The sequence below is a fragment of the Symsagittifera roscoffensis genome, chromosome 7 (genome assembly GCF_963678635.1).
Source record: "Symsagittifera roscoffensis chromosome 7, txSymRosc1.1, whole genome shotgun sequence".
NCBI classification, from domain to species: domain Eukaryota; kingdom Metazoa; phylum Xenacoelomorpha; order Acoela; family Convolutidae; genus Symsagittifera; species Symsagittifera roscoffensis.
In genome coordinates this window covers 54,559,636-54,579,220 of record NC_087068.1, presented here as the reverse complement: position 1 = coordinate 54,579,220, position 19,585 = coordinate 54,559,636, and the positions used below count along the sequence as shown (strand labels likewise).

At 33.5% G+C, this 19,585-nt stretch overlaps 1 protein-coding gene across 2 annotated transcripts; it reads left to right on the top strand.

Moving 5' to 3' along the window:
• Positions 1 to 237: 237 nt before the first annotated feature.
• On the top strand, positions 238 to 10,685 carry LOC134851019 (transmembrane protein 272-like; the record flags this gene model as incomplete). Of its 2 annotated transcripts, none has more annotated exon segments than XM_063866898.1 (7): positions 238 to 264; positions 663 to 729; positions 1,334 to 1,456; positions 3,305 to 3,364; positions 3,441 to 3,547; positions 4,086 to 4,182; positions 10,301 to 10,685. In XM_063866898.1, coding segments are annotated over 7 exon segments (657 nt in total), but the record flags the coding sequence as incomplete, so codon positions are not given.
• Between the last annotated feature and the right edge of the window lie 8,900 nt (positions 10,686 to 19,585).

Genomic DNA, 19,585 nt, shown 5'->3' with positions numbered 1-19,585 from the left:
TTAGAAAAAAAAATTTTCATTTTGTTTCATTTCATTAAATTTTTATTTAGCATGTTATTACTGCTCCATAAACATTAAAAGGCGGTCGGAACATTCAGGGCTTCGCCCTGATACAAGCAGTCTTGTTAATGTTTGTTCTGAGCCTACAGACATTCATTGACAATATCGATTTAAATGCAGAGTTATGTTTTCACTATAAATATAACGGAAAAAATTAAATTTCGTTTCTGTATTTAGAAAGAGAAATACGAGCTATCTGCAACGGTAAACTACAAACTAACTCTTCATAACTATGTTTGGTTTTGATCATTACCTAGAAGTCATTTCGTTGTGATATCGATTTTATTTTGAAAACTATTATCGAAACACAAAAAAAAAAAGTTTTTCAACAATTATCAATTCATTGTCAACTCCATTAGAAATAAAAACAGATTACGGAAAAAAATATCAAGCTGGCCGCTTATAGTTAAATATTATATCAATCGACAATTTCAAAAAACTAAATTGAATTATCACTCCTAATTTCTAAAATGATGAAATCAAATCAACGCTTGTTGTCCAATGAGTCATACTAGCATAATTCACTTATTCTGATTCATTTTTCAAAGCATTACAGTTGAGATTGGAGAAACTGCGATAATGAAATGAGTCACCGATTTTAGGACCACGATGCGGAATCGGGAGAGGTTGAGGGACGCCAGGACCCACCCGGATACCAGGCAACTCAAGGTCACTCATTCAGTCCACAAAATTGAACAGTCCTTAACATTTAGAAGGATTTGTTTTTCTTATTATTATTTAAAGTGTTATTACGAACACAAAAATAACATTCCATCAAAATTTTTCAAAACAAATTTCCACATTTTTCAAGCAAGTTTTTACCACAAAAATATCAGAATTCTTTTTCTTAAATGTAAAATTGTTCCGCGAACAAAAAGCTGAAACACTGGATCGCTCAAAATTGCTCCAAAAATAGGCAAATTTGCGGAACCCACAACAAAATTTGCGCAACAAAGCTTGCAGAAACCACAAACAAAGAATATGTACATGAATACTAAAAATAGGCTGTCAAAAGCAGACTTCGCAAATCAAAAGCTGCCAAAAGCGGACTTCGCTTACATTTGCAGAATCAGCGAACTTGTTATTTTTAGCTCGTTACAGAATCCAAGACAAAACTAATGTACCGACAAAAACTAAGTTACAAGTACTTGTGTGCGGAAACGCGAAAACTTTGTACATGGAGTTTTGTACACGAAAAGATTTTTCTGACAAATTTTGGCTTACTTGCACAGCAACTGGCTACGTCTATCTTAAAAGATTTTTTTGTGTATAGGAAATGGGTCACCCCCGCCTTCTTACAACTCTCTGTTTGGGGAGCTGAAGGCGGCCAAGGAGGATGCAGGGGGGGCTAACATGGACTTCGCAAAGAAGATAGTCGCCATCTTGATGGGCTCACGTAAGTAATTTTACCAAAAAAATATGTTTTACTACAAACTTTTTAGTTTCACATCGCGTATTTCATTATCCAAGATTGCTTGATTTTTGTATTTTTCAACAATTTGCAGTTTTTGATGCCGGTGCCCTCTATGTTATCAAGTTCACTTTGGAAATTTTTGTTCAAAACGTTGCCGCCAAAAAACTTAAAAAAACTTTTGCTTTTCAACCGAACAATCGAATGACTTTTTTAATTTTCGTTGTCTTTTTCTTCTGCAATTGCTTTAAACTTTTGATCGAAGTTTTGACCCGTGTTATAAAATGGATACATCGCCAGTTAAACAGAGTTTGTTCGAAAGAGTTGTTCGTAAAAAAAAACTTCGTTTTCTGCCCAAAGTATTTGAACTTAAGGTTTCAAACGTGTTTGTACTTATTAACTATCCCCGGTACTAGCTACAAAAACATGTTTCACCATTGATTTAGTTCTTTTCAGTGGTGGTGAATCGTTAGTAGCTAGGGGGGTGCGTTTAGAGATTTTTTAGGCAAGCAAAGTTTATCGGTTAAAATTTTTCGGGGAAACAAAGGAAGGTTTTAGAGTTTCTCTTCACATAGATGGAAAAAGACAGTTGAAAAGCTGAAAAAATTAGGGCGCCGAAACACAAAACTAGATGTCGTAATTTCTTGTCAATTACCTACTGTCAGCTGAATATGGCAAACTCTAATGTCATCATAATTGGTTATCCTAGTCCTATGTATCAACCGCACTATTCATTACATCGGAAAGCACACCGAAATCGCTTTTTAAATTTGTTTTATTAATCAGCCCCAAAATAATCAAAACGAGTCAAATAAATTTTTGATATGACCAACGTTCGATTTGAGTGTGTTGAGCTGCATACGAGGATCATTCAGTTTCAATTTTAAGTTCAATTCATTCGGTATAAAATAACATTAGAGCATAATAAATCAAGGACTAAAACTGTTTTCAACCGAACTTTGTTCAACTAGTGGGACAACCTAATGAACGTATCTTTTAGAATAGCTACTTTAACCACGGGACCTATTTGCAGTATTGTTAAAAACATTGTTGCAGAGATAAGATTAAAGAAGAAACCCGGGTAACCAGTCCATTGGAGTTCATCCCTGGGACCAAAAAAGCCCGATAAAGGCTTGCAAGGGTTGCCCTGGAATTCCTGGATAAGTCGAAGAGTCCAGGCATGGACTTTTATGTTTTTGTTTGAATTTTCAAATTTGCCGATGGTTTCGAAGCTGCCTGAAAACAAAACAAACGAAAAGATCTTCTCGTGTTAGAAAAAACCGTAGGTTAGTTAGCAAGAACCTCGCAGATAAACTCATAGCAGATTCACCATTCGAGCTAATGTTTGAATTACACCCAAGGCTTTTACCTAAAATAACGGTATTTAAAAAAATGTTAGGATGCTTTTTCTTTCATAATTAACCTTATATTATAAATTTGAAGCATCAAAAAAAAATAATTACCTCCACACAAAACAGTTTTTTTTATTTCTGGTTCTCTTGTGTGAAAAAATTATAGAGTCTGGACAACTTTATACACCAAAATATTTACATTTTCGCGGGGAAGTTTTTACTTGAAAACTTTTGTTTTAGTTTAAAAAATGGCTAAATAAAGCTGCTGTTCAGGCCTCGTTTTCGAGGGTTTTATTGACCGGGTTCCTGGATGACCCTTGGCAGGGTTTCGCGGAGTGTCTTTATTTTTTAAGATCCTTGCAGGAAGGCCAAGTTTATCTTCTGACTATCTAACCTGGGAAGTATTGGTTCTTTATGAGGGTGAAATAGAAAACTTTAAATAACTTTCAAATCACTTGGATAAAGAAAAATTTTGTTTCAGTTGCGACAACAATTATTCTTGCTTTGTTCCTGGCTTTCCCGATTGCCATGATTGTCATTGGTGAGAACGTGCAGCTCTAGTTGTCAATTTTTTTCTTGAGAATATTATAAAATAGTACTGCAATATGTTTTTAAAGGTGCCTTGAAACTAGACGACTGTCGGGCTGAGCCTTATATTCCAAAGTGGCTTCTAATTATGGGATGTTTTGGACTACTGAAGAATCTGCTTTCTCTCGGCCAACAGGTACTAATGAAGTTTTTCGACAACAATATTATTTACATCAATGAGCTCAAAAGAGGATCAACTGTATAATCTGCCCCCCCCCCCCTCTAAATGACCAATCCCCTTTTTGCCAAATATAACTTTCAAAATTGAATTTTGTATAACCAAGGTATGCGTTTCGGATAAACCCACAAAAAAATTAGTTTTCACAATTTTATGTAGAATTACATTTTAAATCTATTAATTATTAATTATTGCATTTTAAACCAATTTTTTTTGTATTAAACCGTAAATTTCGTGTAAATTTACTCTATACTGAAATATATTTCCTGCAAAATCAATATTTTCTCCCCTCTAAATCGATTGGATGGGAATATTGTACGATTGATCCAAAAAATGGATTAGCAAAAATGAAACGTTTTTCGTGGAAAATAATTTCAATGCTCAGCTCATTTAGAACGATCATAAAGTTTCGTTCAAAAATTGTTGCGTTTAAAAAAATCACTCAAAAAAAACGATACAGCCCACTGATAACAAGTATAACACTTTTTTCCCGCAGGTATTCAACAAAGCAAGAGACAACAAGGAGAAAAATGCAAGCAAGAACCCAATCGAGTGCATCTTGGACCTCTTTCTGTTCGCATGGTTCATCGCAGGTACATCTTTCTTAGTAGAAATTTTTGTTCTACTATTTTGAATTGAAGCTAGTCCTTACGAAAATTTAAAGCTAAAAGTTGAAACAAAGCAAACAATGCTAAAAGTTGAAACAAAGTTGGATCTCTTAACTACCTCCTCTCCCCCTAGAGTACATAGCTTCAATCCCCTCTCGGTTTTGCAAAAATAGGCCCGAGTTGTTTTCCCGGTAATAATCATCGATTAAAAGCTGGAAACTCACTTCTAAAAAATTCATGGGGTGCACAAAAATCAGGAAAAAAATGTCTACGAGAAAATAATTTGACCCACTTCACATCTGCTCGAAATTCGAAGAAAAAAGTTAACGAATTTCTATTGTTTTGTTCTCTATTTTTCAGATTGGCTTATCAATATTACAAAAATTGGGCAGAATAAATAAAAGACACGGAATGTTATATAATAAAATATAATAGAATGACTTGATTAAAAAAATGATGTTTTTTGACGGTCTGTGTTTTATTTGATCAGCATTTAAACGGAATAGTTTAGCAATAAAGTGCAATGAAATGGTATTTTTTATTGCATTTTTTTAAGTTTTCGGCGCTAAATATCGATAAATTAGCACTTAAAATAGGCGATAAAATGACTAATTTATCGCCTATTTTTAGTGCTAATTTATCGATATTTAGCGCCGAAAACTTAAAAAAATGCGATAGAAAATACCATTTCATTGCTAATTTATTGCTAAACTATTCCGTTTAAATGCTTATCAAACAAAACACAGACCGTCAAAAAACATAATTTTTTAATCAAGTCATTTTATTATATTTTATTATATAACATTCCGTGTCTTTTATTTATTCTGCCCAATTTTTGTAATTTTGATAAGCCAATCTGAAAAATAGAGAACAAAACAATAGCAATTCGTTTACTTTTTTTTTAGCCGATGTCCAACAGCCGAATTTCGAGTAGATGTGAAGTGGGTCAAATTATTTTCTCATAGACATTTTTTTCCTGATTTTTGTGTTCCGGAGAAAAACGTGCTGTTTACTTGAAATAATTTTTAAAACTTTACCCAACAAGCCAATTTTTGGTCAATTCGACTAGTTTAAAATCTTCTTGAAACTGTGAACAAACTATTTCGAGCGGACGCTAATATCACATTGACTAGAGTTAGACTTTCAGATGAAAAAATAGTCTTAGTTTGAGTTGTGGAAATATGGATTTCGGGCTAAATAAGTAAAAAGACCCCACATAGTTAAGAGATCCCAGAAGTCATAAATGAATATTGTCATGTTCTCGAAAATGACAATTAAGCGGATTTTATAAAGGAAGTAATTTCATGCACATCAAAAAAGTAGCACAAGATTTCTATTTTGATCTGACTACGACACGAACTGGTTCAATTTTTACTCCATATGCTATTGGATTGTACTCTCTTATTGTTTTCTTTTTCTTCATTTCTTTTTCTTCGTTCTATGCTGCTCCACCTCTTTCTAATTCTTAGGCAGTGTATTTAGTCCTAAAAAACGACGAATGCCCCCCCCCCCCCCCCCCATCTCTGACCTGTCTATTTCCTCTATCTTCTGTCTTTTCCTTATAGGCAGTGTGTGGGTCTATCGCACCTCCAGTTTCATCAAATGGAGTCCGGAGTATGTCGACTCCCCCGACTACTGTGACGAGCTGCTCTATCTTTTCTCCTTCTGGACTCTCACTCTCTCCTATACTTTCTTGGCCCTCTCTTGTCTATTATGTATTTGTGCTGCCTGTTGTGTAGCAGTCACAGCAACCACAGCAAACTAGTTTTTTATTAATTTTTAAATTTTTTTTTCAGTATTGAAGAAAAAATGTATAGAATGAACCGAAATTAATTTTCCGATTCTTCGAACAGTGATGACGAAATGTATAAAATGGCCAGAATTGAATTTTTACTTTGTTTTGAAGTATTTGAGATATATTTATAAAAATTCAAGAAATGAGTCTTTCTACTCTGGAGTTCTATGGATAAAAGTCGATTAAAATTCAAATTTGTTTGTCAGTGTCTGTAAAAGTGAAGAATATTCGATTATAATCTTTTTGAAATAGGTTATAAAGCTATTCTTTATTAAAGCATTAAAATCCATTGAAATTCAATTATAATCGATTATTTTTCACTTTTATAGACAAAAACAATCAAACACCATTTTTCTTACTTCATCGAGGAGATGCGAATTTTAGCGCACTTAAAATGTATTCTTCGTTTTAAATTAATATTGGTTATTTCTAGTTCGGTTTCAACCAACTTTTTTCTGTGCAACTTTGGTTTTTGTTAATGTTACTGTTACTTGGAATTAACCAACCCCCACCCCCCACTTCAACCAACCCCCCCCCCTCTATCTCCGCCACCTCAACCAAACCCCCTCCCACCCCACCTGAACTAAACTCCCCCAGCATAACACAGACCAAACTAGGTTAGATGAGCGGGTTGGTTTTTGCCGGGGTGGTTTAGGGGGTTTCAACTGAGGGGGGGGATGTGTAAGGGAGCAAAAGGGCAAACGTTAGTGGGGAGATGTTAACGGAAACGTTTTGCAATTTGAGAAAATTTAGAAACGCTGTAGGCGGTTTGCTCGGTTTGCAAAATTTCCGCATTGCTCATTTGATAAATGCAGAAGTTTTTGCAGAAATTGGCACGACGCGAAACAAATAAAAAGGAGAAAAATCATTTTCAGGTGATTTTCTACTTATTATATAATCTATTATAATGGATTTCAAATTATTTATAATGAATTTATATGGGCCAATTTTTTTTCTATGCAATTATAATGAATTGTAATCGATTATTTTTATCCCAAGTTCTAATTCCTAAGCTGTTCACAAAAAATCCGTTATAATCGATTATAACCGGTTATAAACCTTTTCACTTGCCCATTTTGTTTTGGACGCTGCCACTGAATTGTTTATCTTTTATGCTTTTTGTAGACTTTGATTTATGAAAAAAAAATGAGAAAAACTGTTTTAAATAAATTCAGATCAATTCAATTAGATAACAGTTTTGTTTTTTCATTTCTCCGTCGGAGTTGTTTCATGATCGTCATTTTAAGCTTTTCAACCACCAGTATATCAGCACAATGCTTTCATTTTATGGTTTTTTAGAAGAGATATTTTTCACCAACTGCGGGAACCTTTCAACTAATTTTAAAGGATCTCTATAAAACTTTTCGTGGTAAAACCTTGTTTCGTGGTAAGGCTTTATGTTCAGATGAACTAAAGTGTGACAAGAAATCTCGCTTTTAGAGTTTTTGTTTTTGGAAGAAAAATAACCCCTGAATATAATTGAAAGATACTTTAGAGGTTTATAATCGATTATAATTGACTTGAAGATTTTTTGTATAAATTTTAATCAATTATAATCTCTTGGAAAATATCACGATTGTATTCAATTATAAATCCTTGAAATATCTAATTTTGGTAATTATAATCAATTATAATTGTAAAAAAATCAACATGATACTTCGACATAATCAATTACTTACGTCTAAACTTGGATGCGGGAAATCAAAATAACTTACTGGCCAATTTAAGTCAGGCGAACATTTCATCAAAAATTAAACAAAACACGAAAATAACAGCTTCATGAAAATAACCTGAAAATTCCATTAAACAAATTAAAACAAAAACTTTTTTCTCCAATTTTCTTCAAAGTTTTTTTTCTTTTTTAAAACTAAATTCGGCCTTTTTCAGAATTTTTGAAACAGTTGAAACTTGAAACAGCCAAAAAACTGCTTAAGTGGTTTAAAAAGAAAAATCGGAAGTTTTCTCTTCTTACCTTCTCCATAGGCCATCGGTAATTTGACACTCGCCGAACACATTCAAGCAAGATTTCTTGAAACTAAAAAAAATCTTCTTTTTTTTAAATTTCACAATTTGGTTTTCCTATTACCAATAAAAACACTTTGATTTGAACCACATTTGATCAGCAAAGAGCTGAAAGTAAAAATTAGTAAGAAGCCATCATTATCGTTTCTTCACTCATTTGAGAGTGAATGGAGGAGCAAAGTTAACATAATTTATATCAAAAGAATTCGGCGCAAATATAAGATTTTGCCAACGGTGATCGTTTTTTCAAAAAAGATTTTTGCAACGGTGATCGATTTTTAAAGTTGACTTAATTGGAAACCTATAGTAATATATTCAGCCGACTGAAATGATTTTCAGAGCACTGCAAAAACACTTTCAAAACCCTCATTTTGACAATGATTGTAGGTTTAGCCTGCTAAAGTGAATTCTGTTAAGTAATACAAAGATCGGAACCTTTGGGTAGTGAGGCTGTTGGATTCTTGATAAGGCGTTTGTCAACACGCATGTGAGTTTTACCCGCTACTGAAAACTATCATAGCAGAAAACTTCATTTACTGAAAAATGAACTACGCTTTAAAATTCGGTCCAAGAAAAACACAACCATAGACTTTCTTTATAAGTGTCTGAGGTCGTTTTTGGTTTAAAAGTTTTGCACACACTTTTTTCATATCACCTTTCAAACAAAATTATGAAAAAATTGTCTGGAGCGGTATAACTCTCGGCCTTGCCACGCGTAATTTGAAAACTGCAAACTGAGATTAGGTCCCACAGAGTAATTTCGGATAAGATACACAGTCTGTTCGTCACGCTGTCTTTTTTTCGGTCGGATACATTCGTGCAACTTTTCAGTCTAATAACAATCCTAATTTTACTCTGACATTTTCTAGTAGATCTAGTGTATACTGGTACTCTTACGAGGTTAGAGGAGAGAAATAAGCAACTGACTTCTTATCTGCATTATAATTTCTCTGGCTGAAACTATGAACATTTTCAGCTTTACAGTTTAGAGTAAGTGTTAGTAATGGATCATAATTGGTTTGTTATAATATTTTATAGTGATACAAATCAACGTACATAATAAACACTTTGAAAATTTGTTTTTATTTGGTTCCAAAACATCACCCACATTTTCTTCATTATTGGCAGTTTTCACACTGCCTAAAATTTTTAAACTAATTGGCTCGCACCAGGTCAAAATTCTCAGTGTTCCAATTGCGTTTCAATTAGTCTCAATTGATTTTTGTACAGGGTCAATTGATTTTTGAACTCAGGAAGTCAATTTATGCTTCGAAATAATCGCCAAATTTGTTCTTACTAATAAAAATACCGCAAAAATTGTGATCTGTTACTTTACTCGAAATTTTGAATAAAAAATTGTCAAGTATAAAGGTTCAAAACTTTGATAAAACTTCAGCTCACAAGATCATTTACCGTCATACGGTCTCTAAAGTTTTTAGCCGTTTCTTTAGTAGTGGTGCATTTTTTTGAGATTCTTTGAAACAATTCTTCATGATTACCTGCGCCCAACAAAAAACTGTGTGCGGTTACCCGTGCCTAACAAAAAATCCAAACTATACAGAACTCTTTTAATTTTTCCTTAACAATACTACCCCTTTTTCTAATCTAATATTAGAAATAAATTTTTTAGAGACTTCTAATTGCAACTGGCTTTATTTTTGATTATTGCAACTTTTAAATTCCATTAAATCACTCCGACCATTAAATTTATCCTGATATTGTTGTTTATTGCTAACGCGATTGTTTGAAAACATGACAAGGGTGGTTCGCGTCACTAAAATGTTGAATTTGTGGCTAGAAACAGCACAGCCAGAAACCAGATTGGAAAATAGCTTTCAAAGGAAAGCATAATTTGTTAAAACAACTTATAAAGCATTTCTTGATAAAAACTGGTTAGAAAGTAAATATTTCTCATCAGAAATACAAAAACCGTCTATTTAAGTTACAATCTCCAATAATTTTATTGTTCTGACTTTCGTAACGAAAGTAACGGAATATTTGTGCTCGCAGTGGTTTTTTTGTTCCGACTTTCCTAACGAAACTAACGGAATAATGGTGCTCGGGTTTTTTTTTCTTCGGACAATTTTCGGATTAATTCGAATTAATTCAAAGGCAGTCGGAACATTCAGTGCTTCGCCCTGATACGAGCATTCTTGTTGGATTGGCAGTGATAATCAAAAAACATTTTCGATATACGGTTATAATCATTAAACTATTTTCAAATTAAGGTGTTTTCAAGGTTTTTCAAGGCTTGATGCCAATTGTAAATTAGCCTTTTTGTTTCAGGTAGCGTGTGGGTGTTCCGAACATATGGCGATGTGTCATACACAGAAAGCTCCGAGCGCTACTGTGACAGACTTCTCTTCCTCTTCTCATTTTGGACTCTAATGAGCACCTATATTCTGATGGCCCTGTCCTGTTGTTGTTGCATTTGTGTTTGCATTGCAGCCATAATTGTATAATTCGTCTCTTTTCCTCCTACTCTCCCCCACCAGCAAGTTTTTTAGAGTAACTTTCCTGTTCACATTTTGTTCACATTGTCGGATTGTTGTAATTTTTGGCACACGGACTAGTTAGGCCATGAGAAACATATTTGGTCTTCATACTCAACCTTTTAAAACCATTCGCTACACCATAAAATTGATGCTTATGTGAGGTGGGGGGGGGGGGGGGGGAAGAAAAAGAGCACAAAGATTTAATCAGAAAGATCTTAATTCAACACAATGATCTTAATTCTCAGATACTACTAACTTAGTACCATTTCTCGATGTTGCAATGTAAACAATTCCCCGCGATGCACTTTTGATTGAAGTGGTTAACTAGATAATTAAAATTGGAGCGAGAAAAATAAAATAATTAGAATACGAATCAATTATTTTTATATATTAATTTCACTATTTCATAATGGAATGTGAACTTCTGCTTTCTCTTAAAACGAAACTAAGAACAGGGTTTGCTTGCTGTGCAAGAAGCCATTAAAAAAATCAAAACTATTAATAGAGTGTTGCCACAAAACTGAGCCAACCGAAAAAGCAGTAAACAGAGACATCAGGCAGCGTTACAATTTGTTGACGGTAAAAGGCAAATTTAGGCTAGTATAATTGATGCTTTTTCAATTTTGCGCAATTGCTTTTTGAATAAGCACAAATAAACTATAGACATTACGGCTAATTATCAATTGCACTATAACAAAAATAATTTCTTGGGTTCCGACGATTGAAAAAGGAGAGGAACTTCGGTTTCGGTTGTGTTGTATTTTTTGTGTTTCACGCAAAATCAGCCAAAACAAATAATCATCGGAATTATGATTGATACATCATATTTAATTTTTTTTTCACCATGAAACAAGCGAGCAAGTAAATCGATCGAGTAACATTAGTTAATTAAAAATTGGTCATTCAGATTAGAAAAATTTGAATTTATCAAAAGGAAAAGTGGTTTTAGAAGCTTGATTTTCCATTTTTAAGTGTTTTTCTAACTTTTTGATCGTTTTTCAACTTTTGAAGGCAACTGTTGTCTCGCAATTTTGGCAATTTCACAAAGTTTTGCACATTAACGCACAAACACAACACTAATTTTAAGAAAAACCTGAAACGCAAGTTTTTGTAGTTTTTTTATGGCTATGGTCGGAATTTACACTTCAACCGGCTATCCTTGCTCAACATTGTCGACAAACAAAACTTAAAACTTGAAAGATTTCGCCAAATTGACCAAGAGTGAACAATATTTCGACAGTAGTCGTCGATATGAGCATGCCATGAAACGACCGACCAAAAATTTGAGCGTTGTGGTTGACTACTAATAGTACGTAGTTTCATCTTTATCATTTCTAAAGGTTTTTTTTCGATTGAATTCAAATTATATCAGATGGTTTTTCACTCCAACTTACTTCGAGCCCGATATTACATTTTGTTATGGGTATCTCAGACGCAAACGCTAAATACCGTCATTACGAAGCCAAACTGTGTATTTTTGTTAATTGTAAGCGGATTCCCCAACAAAGACGCTCTTTTCCGTCTTCTTTTTTTTAGTTTCGTTTTCTTCTGTTTGCTTCGAAAAAGTTTAAACATGTCAAAACACATGTTTAAATTTTTGTTTCGTTTTCTTCTGATTGCTTCGAAAAAGTTTAAACATGTCTGCATGGCAAAACTTAGCCTGGTGATGATTTTTGACCTATGCGATCAAAGAAGAACCTATGCGACCGACTCGATAAAAAAGCGCGTTCAAATTGTAAAAATTGAACAAAAGATGAGATTTGAACGTTTCTGAACAATTTATCTGCTAATTTGAATAACTTATCACGCCCCATTTTTTTTCGCTGCTCATTTTTTCTCACCGTATCTGATTATGTTTCAATCTTGAATTCGACGACGTTTCAAAAAATTACTGCACTCTTTTGTTCTAAATTTTTCAAAAAGTGGTGGAGTATTTATGGTCGCGAAGATTTTTCCTCTAGACAAGTTTTGATTTTTTTATTGGCAATTTACGGATTTTTTTCTGAAAACTTCGGGTGCTCTGAGCTCAAAAACAAAAAGATGATCACCTTTGACTATTTCTCATGAATTAATATGGGTTTTATTTTGTGACGGTTTTGGCGATAGTTTAAGCAGGATTCCTAAATGTTTTCTTTCAAAGCGTAGCGTGAGCGAAGATTTGAGCCGGCTCGGAAATATTTTCATTTTGAGATGACCTGAATGATCGGAGCATAGCTCTACTAATACAGTGCTGATTTAAATTATCCGGACAAAACGAACAAAACTTTACTTTTCAAACGCGTTTTTCTCAGTTTGAGTCAAGATTAGACAAAAAGTGAAGAGAACAAAGTTGCTTAGAATTTCATCAGAATTTCTCAACTAAAATTATACCCCATAAATGAATCATTTTTGTTTTTTCAATTCATCAAGAAAAATGCCGAAACCACATTGTTAATTGACGAGGAATATATATCACAAGAAGCCTATTACACAGCCAAGAAAGTTAAATCTCCAAAAATTTGAGTCTTTTGTTTGAAACTTGTTTTTAAGCAAAGATTTTGGGCTTCATATAGTAGAAACTTCACCCATTTCTTGACTGTCAAGTGAAAATATTTTCTCTTACACAGGTTTTGGAGATTCTATAGCTTTTTGTGTTTACCTGTCCTTCGTCCTGAGTTTTGCTTAAGCTTCTACTTTATGAATTATTTTCACTCATTTTTCGGGGTTGATTTAGTTGGTCTGGCATTTGAAAATATTTATGGATTATTTTTGCTCGTGTTTTTTTTTCTCGTTATAAACTTTTATCTTTTCAAATATTAATCAATCATATTGAATCAGCCAAAGATGGCCCATAGTTTTGGCAAAAACAAACCCAAGAAATCATAGGATACTTATTTAACGAATGAAAAACACAACAAAAAGAACCTCAAGGAAATCAGATAGCTTTGAACTAAAAGTTATTGAATAATCGGATTGGGCTAAAAATTATTTATTGGCTTAAAAACAGGGAGACTAAAATATTTGCTTCCTGTAAAGTTTTCCGAATTATTCCATCGATCAACAAGAATTGTGATCAAAAACAATAGTTTATTACATGATTCGAAAAATTACGAGGCCAAACTGTGCATTCTGTGCATTGTAAACGGATTCCGCAACAGGCCAAAATCAGATTTGTCGCGAAATCCGCAATATTGGTACTTTTCTTTGATTTTCTTTGCTGTTTTTGATTCCAGAAACAAACACTTAAAATATTGTACCGCTCAAAATTGCTCCAAAATAGGCAAATTTGGAACAGTTTATGGAACCCACAAGCGAATAATAAGACATATGTATAGTTACATTCAGCTGTTCCGGAATCTGCAACTACAAGCGGAATCCGCAAATGGTAAGTGGAATCCGCATTTTGTTTGCGGATTCACTTAAAATTGCGGATTCCACTTACATTTTGCGGAAACTACTTGCAGTTGCTGAATCCAGAACAAATAGCAATATTTGATTGTTACGGAATGCGCAACAAAATAAATTTGCCGACAAATTTTACGTTACAGGTTACAGGAATCCACTTACTTTTTGGAACATTTTAGCAATCCATTGAGAGCGCAGATCTTTCGGTAGACAATTTAACTGAAAGCAGAAACGAACCAACTGGCACATATTTGGAGCCCAATTATTATAAATGAGTATCAAGTTGAGCGGGAAAAATGTACTAAAGGAAGATAGGATCAAGAAACTTCGCATTAGGTTGAAGCTTTTAAAATTAAATTTAAGGATACAAAGTGATGTATTTAGTTTCTATTGAAGTTGAAGAGGACAAAAAGCAGGCCTAAATTCAAAGTGTAACAAATCTAGAGCCTGCTTCAATCGCCGTTTACGCGTTAAAAGCACGATATATATCGCTATTTAATTGTCACAAACTGGCCAGCAATTTATTTGTTTTTTTTGGGAGATATTTGCTTTTGGTTTAGTTTTCTACATGCATAATCAAGCATTTGACAAATGTGTCGTACAAACTCAATTAACCTATCATACCAATAAAAATCTGGATCATCATAAGCAAAAATAAATTTTCAGGGCCTCGCAAGGATCAAAAATGGAATACTCCAGACTATCTATTGTGCAAAAAGGACTCTTGAAAGGCAACTTGAAAGATTAAAAATCAAAATGCTTTTTTAGTTTCTGGTAAGGCTATCGAGAAATTTTTTTTAAATCTGGGTTTTCACTTGGCATTTTTAATTGGGGACGGTTATAAATTAAAAAAGTGAGATGCAAAACAAGACTGCCCGTATCAGGGCAAGGGCTTAAATGTTTTTAATAGAAAATTTAGGTCTTGAAATGTTTTTTGGGTATGAAAATTTTTCCATGGATTTTTAAGACCCAAATGTTTCAATGGATAGCTGTAACATTCTACAAATTGATGACATCTTGAAAGAAATGTCGAAAGAATTGAACACGGTTCCCAAAATTGAATATATATACCTCCCATGTTTAAGCATAAAAATTTTGCATGTTTAACGAAAGATTTTTTTCATGTTTAAGCTATAGCATATATTGCAATGCTTAAGAAAAATTTCAATTAGTTTTCAACAATGTCATTTATTTGTCAGTATTTTTTTCGAGGTCAAACTAAGTCTATCTGTCTACCCGTCGCCTATTTTTTTATTTTTCATCTTTATCTATGTTTTATCTAATATCTATCTATCATTTATTTGAATGCGGTCTTCGCTATCTCGCCATGTTTAAGCTCTTTCAACGTTTTATTTTTGCTTGTTTCGCAACCCCCAGGGTACTCTGAGGGGTTGCGAATCTTGTCTCCAAACCTCACTTCTCAAATCTTTGTAGTTTTCGAGCTATGACGTTTTTGAAAACTTTCAAAAATTTAAATTTTTTGAAAAATTCTAATAAGTTGAAGATCTCAATCCTGTTGTTGGATCTTGAAAGGGTACTCTCAGGGGTTGCGAATCTTACCTTTGATTATGGCTGCTCACATCCTTGTAGTTTTCGAAATATCAAATTGTTTTTGAATTTTTTCAAATTTTTTCAGAAAACTTAGATACAAAAAATTTCACAAAACTTGAAATTACCATCTCTGTAGTGAGGCTCTGTCGTTGTACTCTCAGGAGTTGTAAAAATTCGCCGCCAAATATGACTGCTCAAATCCTGGTAGTTTTCGAGATATGACGTTTTTTAAGATTTTTTCAAAATTTTTTTCCGAAAACTTAGCTATAAAAAAATTTGCAAAACTGAAATTATCATCTATGTATTGAGGCTCTGCCAAGGTTCTCTCAGAAGTTGCGAATTTTTTCGCCAAATATGATTGCTCAAGTCTTTGTACTTTTTGAGATATGACGTTTTTTATGATTTTCTCCGAAATTTTCAAAAAAACTTAAATGTTAAAAATTTCAAAAAATTTGAAGATCTCAATCCTGTTTTTGGAATTTGTGAGAGTACTCTCAGGGGGTTGCGAATCTTGCCTCCAAATAGGAATTCTCAAAATCTTGCAGTTTTTAAGATATGACGATTTTGTAATTTTTTCAAAAAAAATTTCATTAAAATTAATTTTTTTTTTTGAATTTTGAAATTCTAGCCTGTAGTTGGGGGGGGGGGGGGGGGGGGGGGGTTGTCAGAGTAAGGGGTTGCCAATTAAGAATGCCCAACTCATTTTTTTTAGGAGATACGAGGATTTTTGTGAATTTATGGAAATTTTCAGAAAACTCAAATTACAAAATAACAAATTACAAAATTGTTTAAGTGAAATACCGAACCCTGTAGTTGTGTACTTTGAGAGATTGCGAATTTTGTCATCAAAAAAGATTGCTCAAATTCTGGTAGTTTTTGAGATGTGAATATTTTCTGGTTTTCGAAAAAAAAAATTCCTCTTTTACAAAACTTAAGGTGAAGTTTAGTTGTGTTTGCGTACTGTAAAACTACTCTCAGGAGTTGCAAATCTTGCGTCCAAATGCGACAATTGCTTTCAGTTTCCCAGATGTGACGTTTCCTAATACATTATTTATTTAGATATAAAAAAGGTCACAAATTCTTATGGTTTTTTTTTCAAAATTTGAATTAAAAAATCGAATGAAAAATTTTACAAAATTCGAAGTTACTCTCAGAAGTTGCAAATTTTGCGTGCAAATGCGACTGCTCAATAGCTTTCAGCTTCCCAGATGTGACGTTTCTTAGTTCATTTTAAATTTTTCGAAGAATTTCTATAAAACTTCACAAAATTTTCTGTTTCTTCAAAATTTGTATAAGAAACTTGAACAAAAAACTTCGCAAAATTTTTAATTACAAACCCTGTATTTGGGTGCTGTCAAAGTACACTCAAAGATTAGTTTTTTTGAGTTGTTCAAAAATCGAAGCACCGGAGGTGCGGTACACGCTAGTATACATTGAAAACCTTCATACCACTAAATCTATAAAGTGCACTTACAGTCAACCAAATTATTCTTAAGTTCATATTGCTTCTTGCAAGTCAATTTGGAACAATTTTTTGGACGATATAAGTCACAGCTGCTAAAAAAAACTCTTGCGCATGGATGGTCATAAAAATGAAAATTGGCACTTCTGAACCCCAATAACTTCACGAAAAAGAATCAAACTCAAAAAAAAATTTTACAACTGAGCTCAAGACTTCAATAATGTTAACAGGATTTTAATGACTTCGATCAAAGAGGTACCCACTTTGAAAATTGAAAAATGGAACAGTTAAAATTTTTAAAATAAATAAATAATAATTGCGGGCAAAATTTTTAAAAAAATGAAAGCACTTTTTAATTTTTTTAACTTTTTCTAGTAAAAGTTTCGGAAAACAGCAATTAAACTAGAAAAATCTACCGATTCAAATTTTAAAATTCGTCAACTAATGAAGAATCTAATTGTAAATCTTACCTGTGTAGAAATTTCATTGAGAGAACTTTCTCCTATGGTGTTATTTGCAAATTTAATTGTAGTCAATTAACTGAAAGTTGCGGAAAAATTTGAACCATTTTTTTCGATAATCAGATTGTGTTTTTGAAATTATTTGGGAAACCAAATCACATCAGATATGGTTTTAACTCGAAACCTAAGTTTATCTAACACGAGTTTTCTTGGAGTAGACAAAATTGAGGAAAAAAAATAATCCTTGCACGTAGTCCCCTCCCACTTCGTGAAAAGCTTTATTGACGATTATATACTGAATTAAACGTGCCTGTACGAAACAGTCCAGTACAAAACAGTCCCAAAAAAATTCCCGAAAATAGTCCAAAAACAGTCCCATGATCGAAGTGATAATTGTTCCAGAAACTGATCAGAAAACTTCTCTCGGATTAAAAACATTCTGATTCCAATTAATCCGGATGACAAAGTGTAGTGAGAACCAAAACACTACTTTTTTTGCTGAATGACAATAGCTGCATAATTCAACGCGAAGGTTTGAACTCTCAGAAAAACTGGAATTGGTACAATTTCTCAACCTTAGTTTGGAACTATCCACAATGATGACGCAATAAAAAAATCCTCATGGTGCAATTTTGATTGAACAGTCCCATTGATTAAATTGACAATTGTTCCAAAAATTTTCTCTTTGAATAAAAACATTGTGATTCCGGCTAATCCGAATGACAATATGTAGTTACTTTTTGTCGCCTCCTCATTATTCTAAAAGTTGAGTCCCCAAAACGTATTACAATTATTTTGAATTAGCTGTGCAAAACTCAATAATATCTACCCATCAAAGCGCTCAAGTTAGTTTTTCTTTTCATTTGATTCAAAGCATCTGGCTACATGTTCAGTGGTCAGGCAAAGTTCACAATTAAAACAACGATCATGCTTTTCGCGAGCTTGTTCGAATGCTTCTCGCAACAGTTTTTCGCGTTTCTTCCCGTAGAGGACGTAAGGCACCTGAAAAAAGTCAACTGACTTTCCTTTTTTGAGGATGCCTATAGTGGTTGGCTGACTTCTCAAGGACGACAGAAGTCCAGATTTAAATGAAGCAATGGAGTTGCCATTAAAGAGTAAAAAATGACTTTCCCGGCGTAGAAGGTTGCAACAGCAATTTCGGGAAACTAGTCAACAGTAAGCACCCCTCAGTTCCAAAACTCAACAAGAAGTTCCAGGACGAACAAAAAATTCAGAAATTCTCTTAAAAAAATGTGCATGGGACAAAAATCAACCAGATTTAAAAAGGTTAAATACCAAAAACTTGACATAAACCTAATCATAATGATATGATTGTGTCAATCCAAGGATATCATTGGGTTTTTGAAAAGTTGTACTTAAAAATTTTTTTGTTTTCAATTTTAAAACTTATTCTACTTTGCCAAGCAATAAAAAAGTTTCCAATTCAACTATTTTCCTCGACTTTTCATAGTTGGGCTAGAATTGATGGAAACCGGCAAAATTAAGTATACATACAAAGTGTTTATTTTCCTTTGCCCTCGCCCAACTCGCTCAGGTTGAACCCTTTGCTGTACCCTAGTTATGCCCATTATCATTATTACCAAAACTTCAGTTTTTTGTGCCCCAGGTGGTTTAACTCTTTGGTATCTAGAATTTGAGTCTATGGCCTTAACAACGACACGATTCTATCGGCGCCAAAAGATCAAGGTCAAATAATTCAAATGGCTTTGGACTGTTTTGTATGGGACTGTTTTTAGGACTTTTTTTGATGTTTCGGGCTCTTTCGTATGCGACTGTTTTGTATGGGACTGTTTTGTATATGCAACGATTTAAAATTGTTTGACCTCTTAAAGTCTTCGGCTAGTTTGTCAAACAACTCAAGGGTTTGAACCAAAGGAGTGGATTTAATTAGATTTGATCCCCGCACTTCCCGTTTTGTTCCCCTTTGATGCGATTGTGGAAACGACACCCATTTTCAGTCTTTTACTTTTTGAGAGAGCTTTTGGCGCCATTTTAACATATTTTGAGGGTTTTTTGAAACAAACGTGCATTTAACCGCTCATTGGCTTATTTCAGCATGTTTCGAGAAATTTTTGACACAAACGTGCAGTTAACCGCTAATTGGTTTTTTTTGTTAATTTTTCTGGCCTATGTTCAGCTCAAAAAAAAAACCAATTGCTCCAATCTAAACCATTTGCTTATCCGATCCAGATGTCGC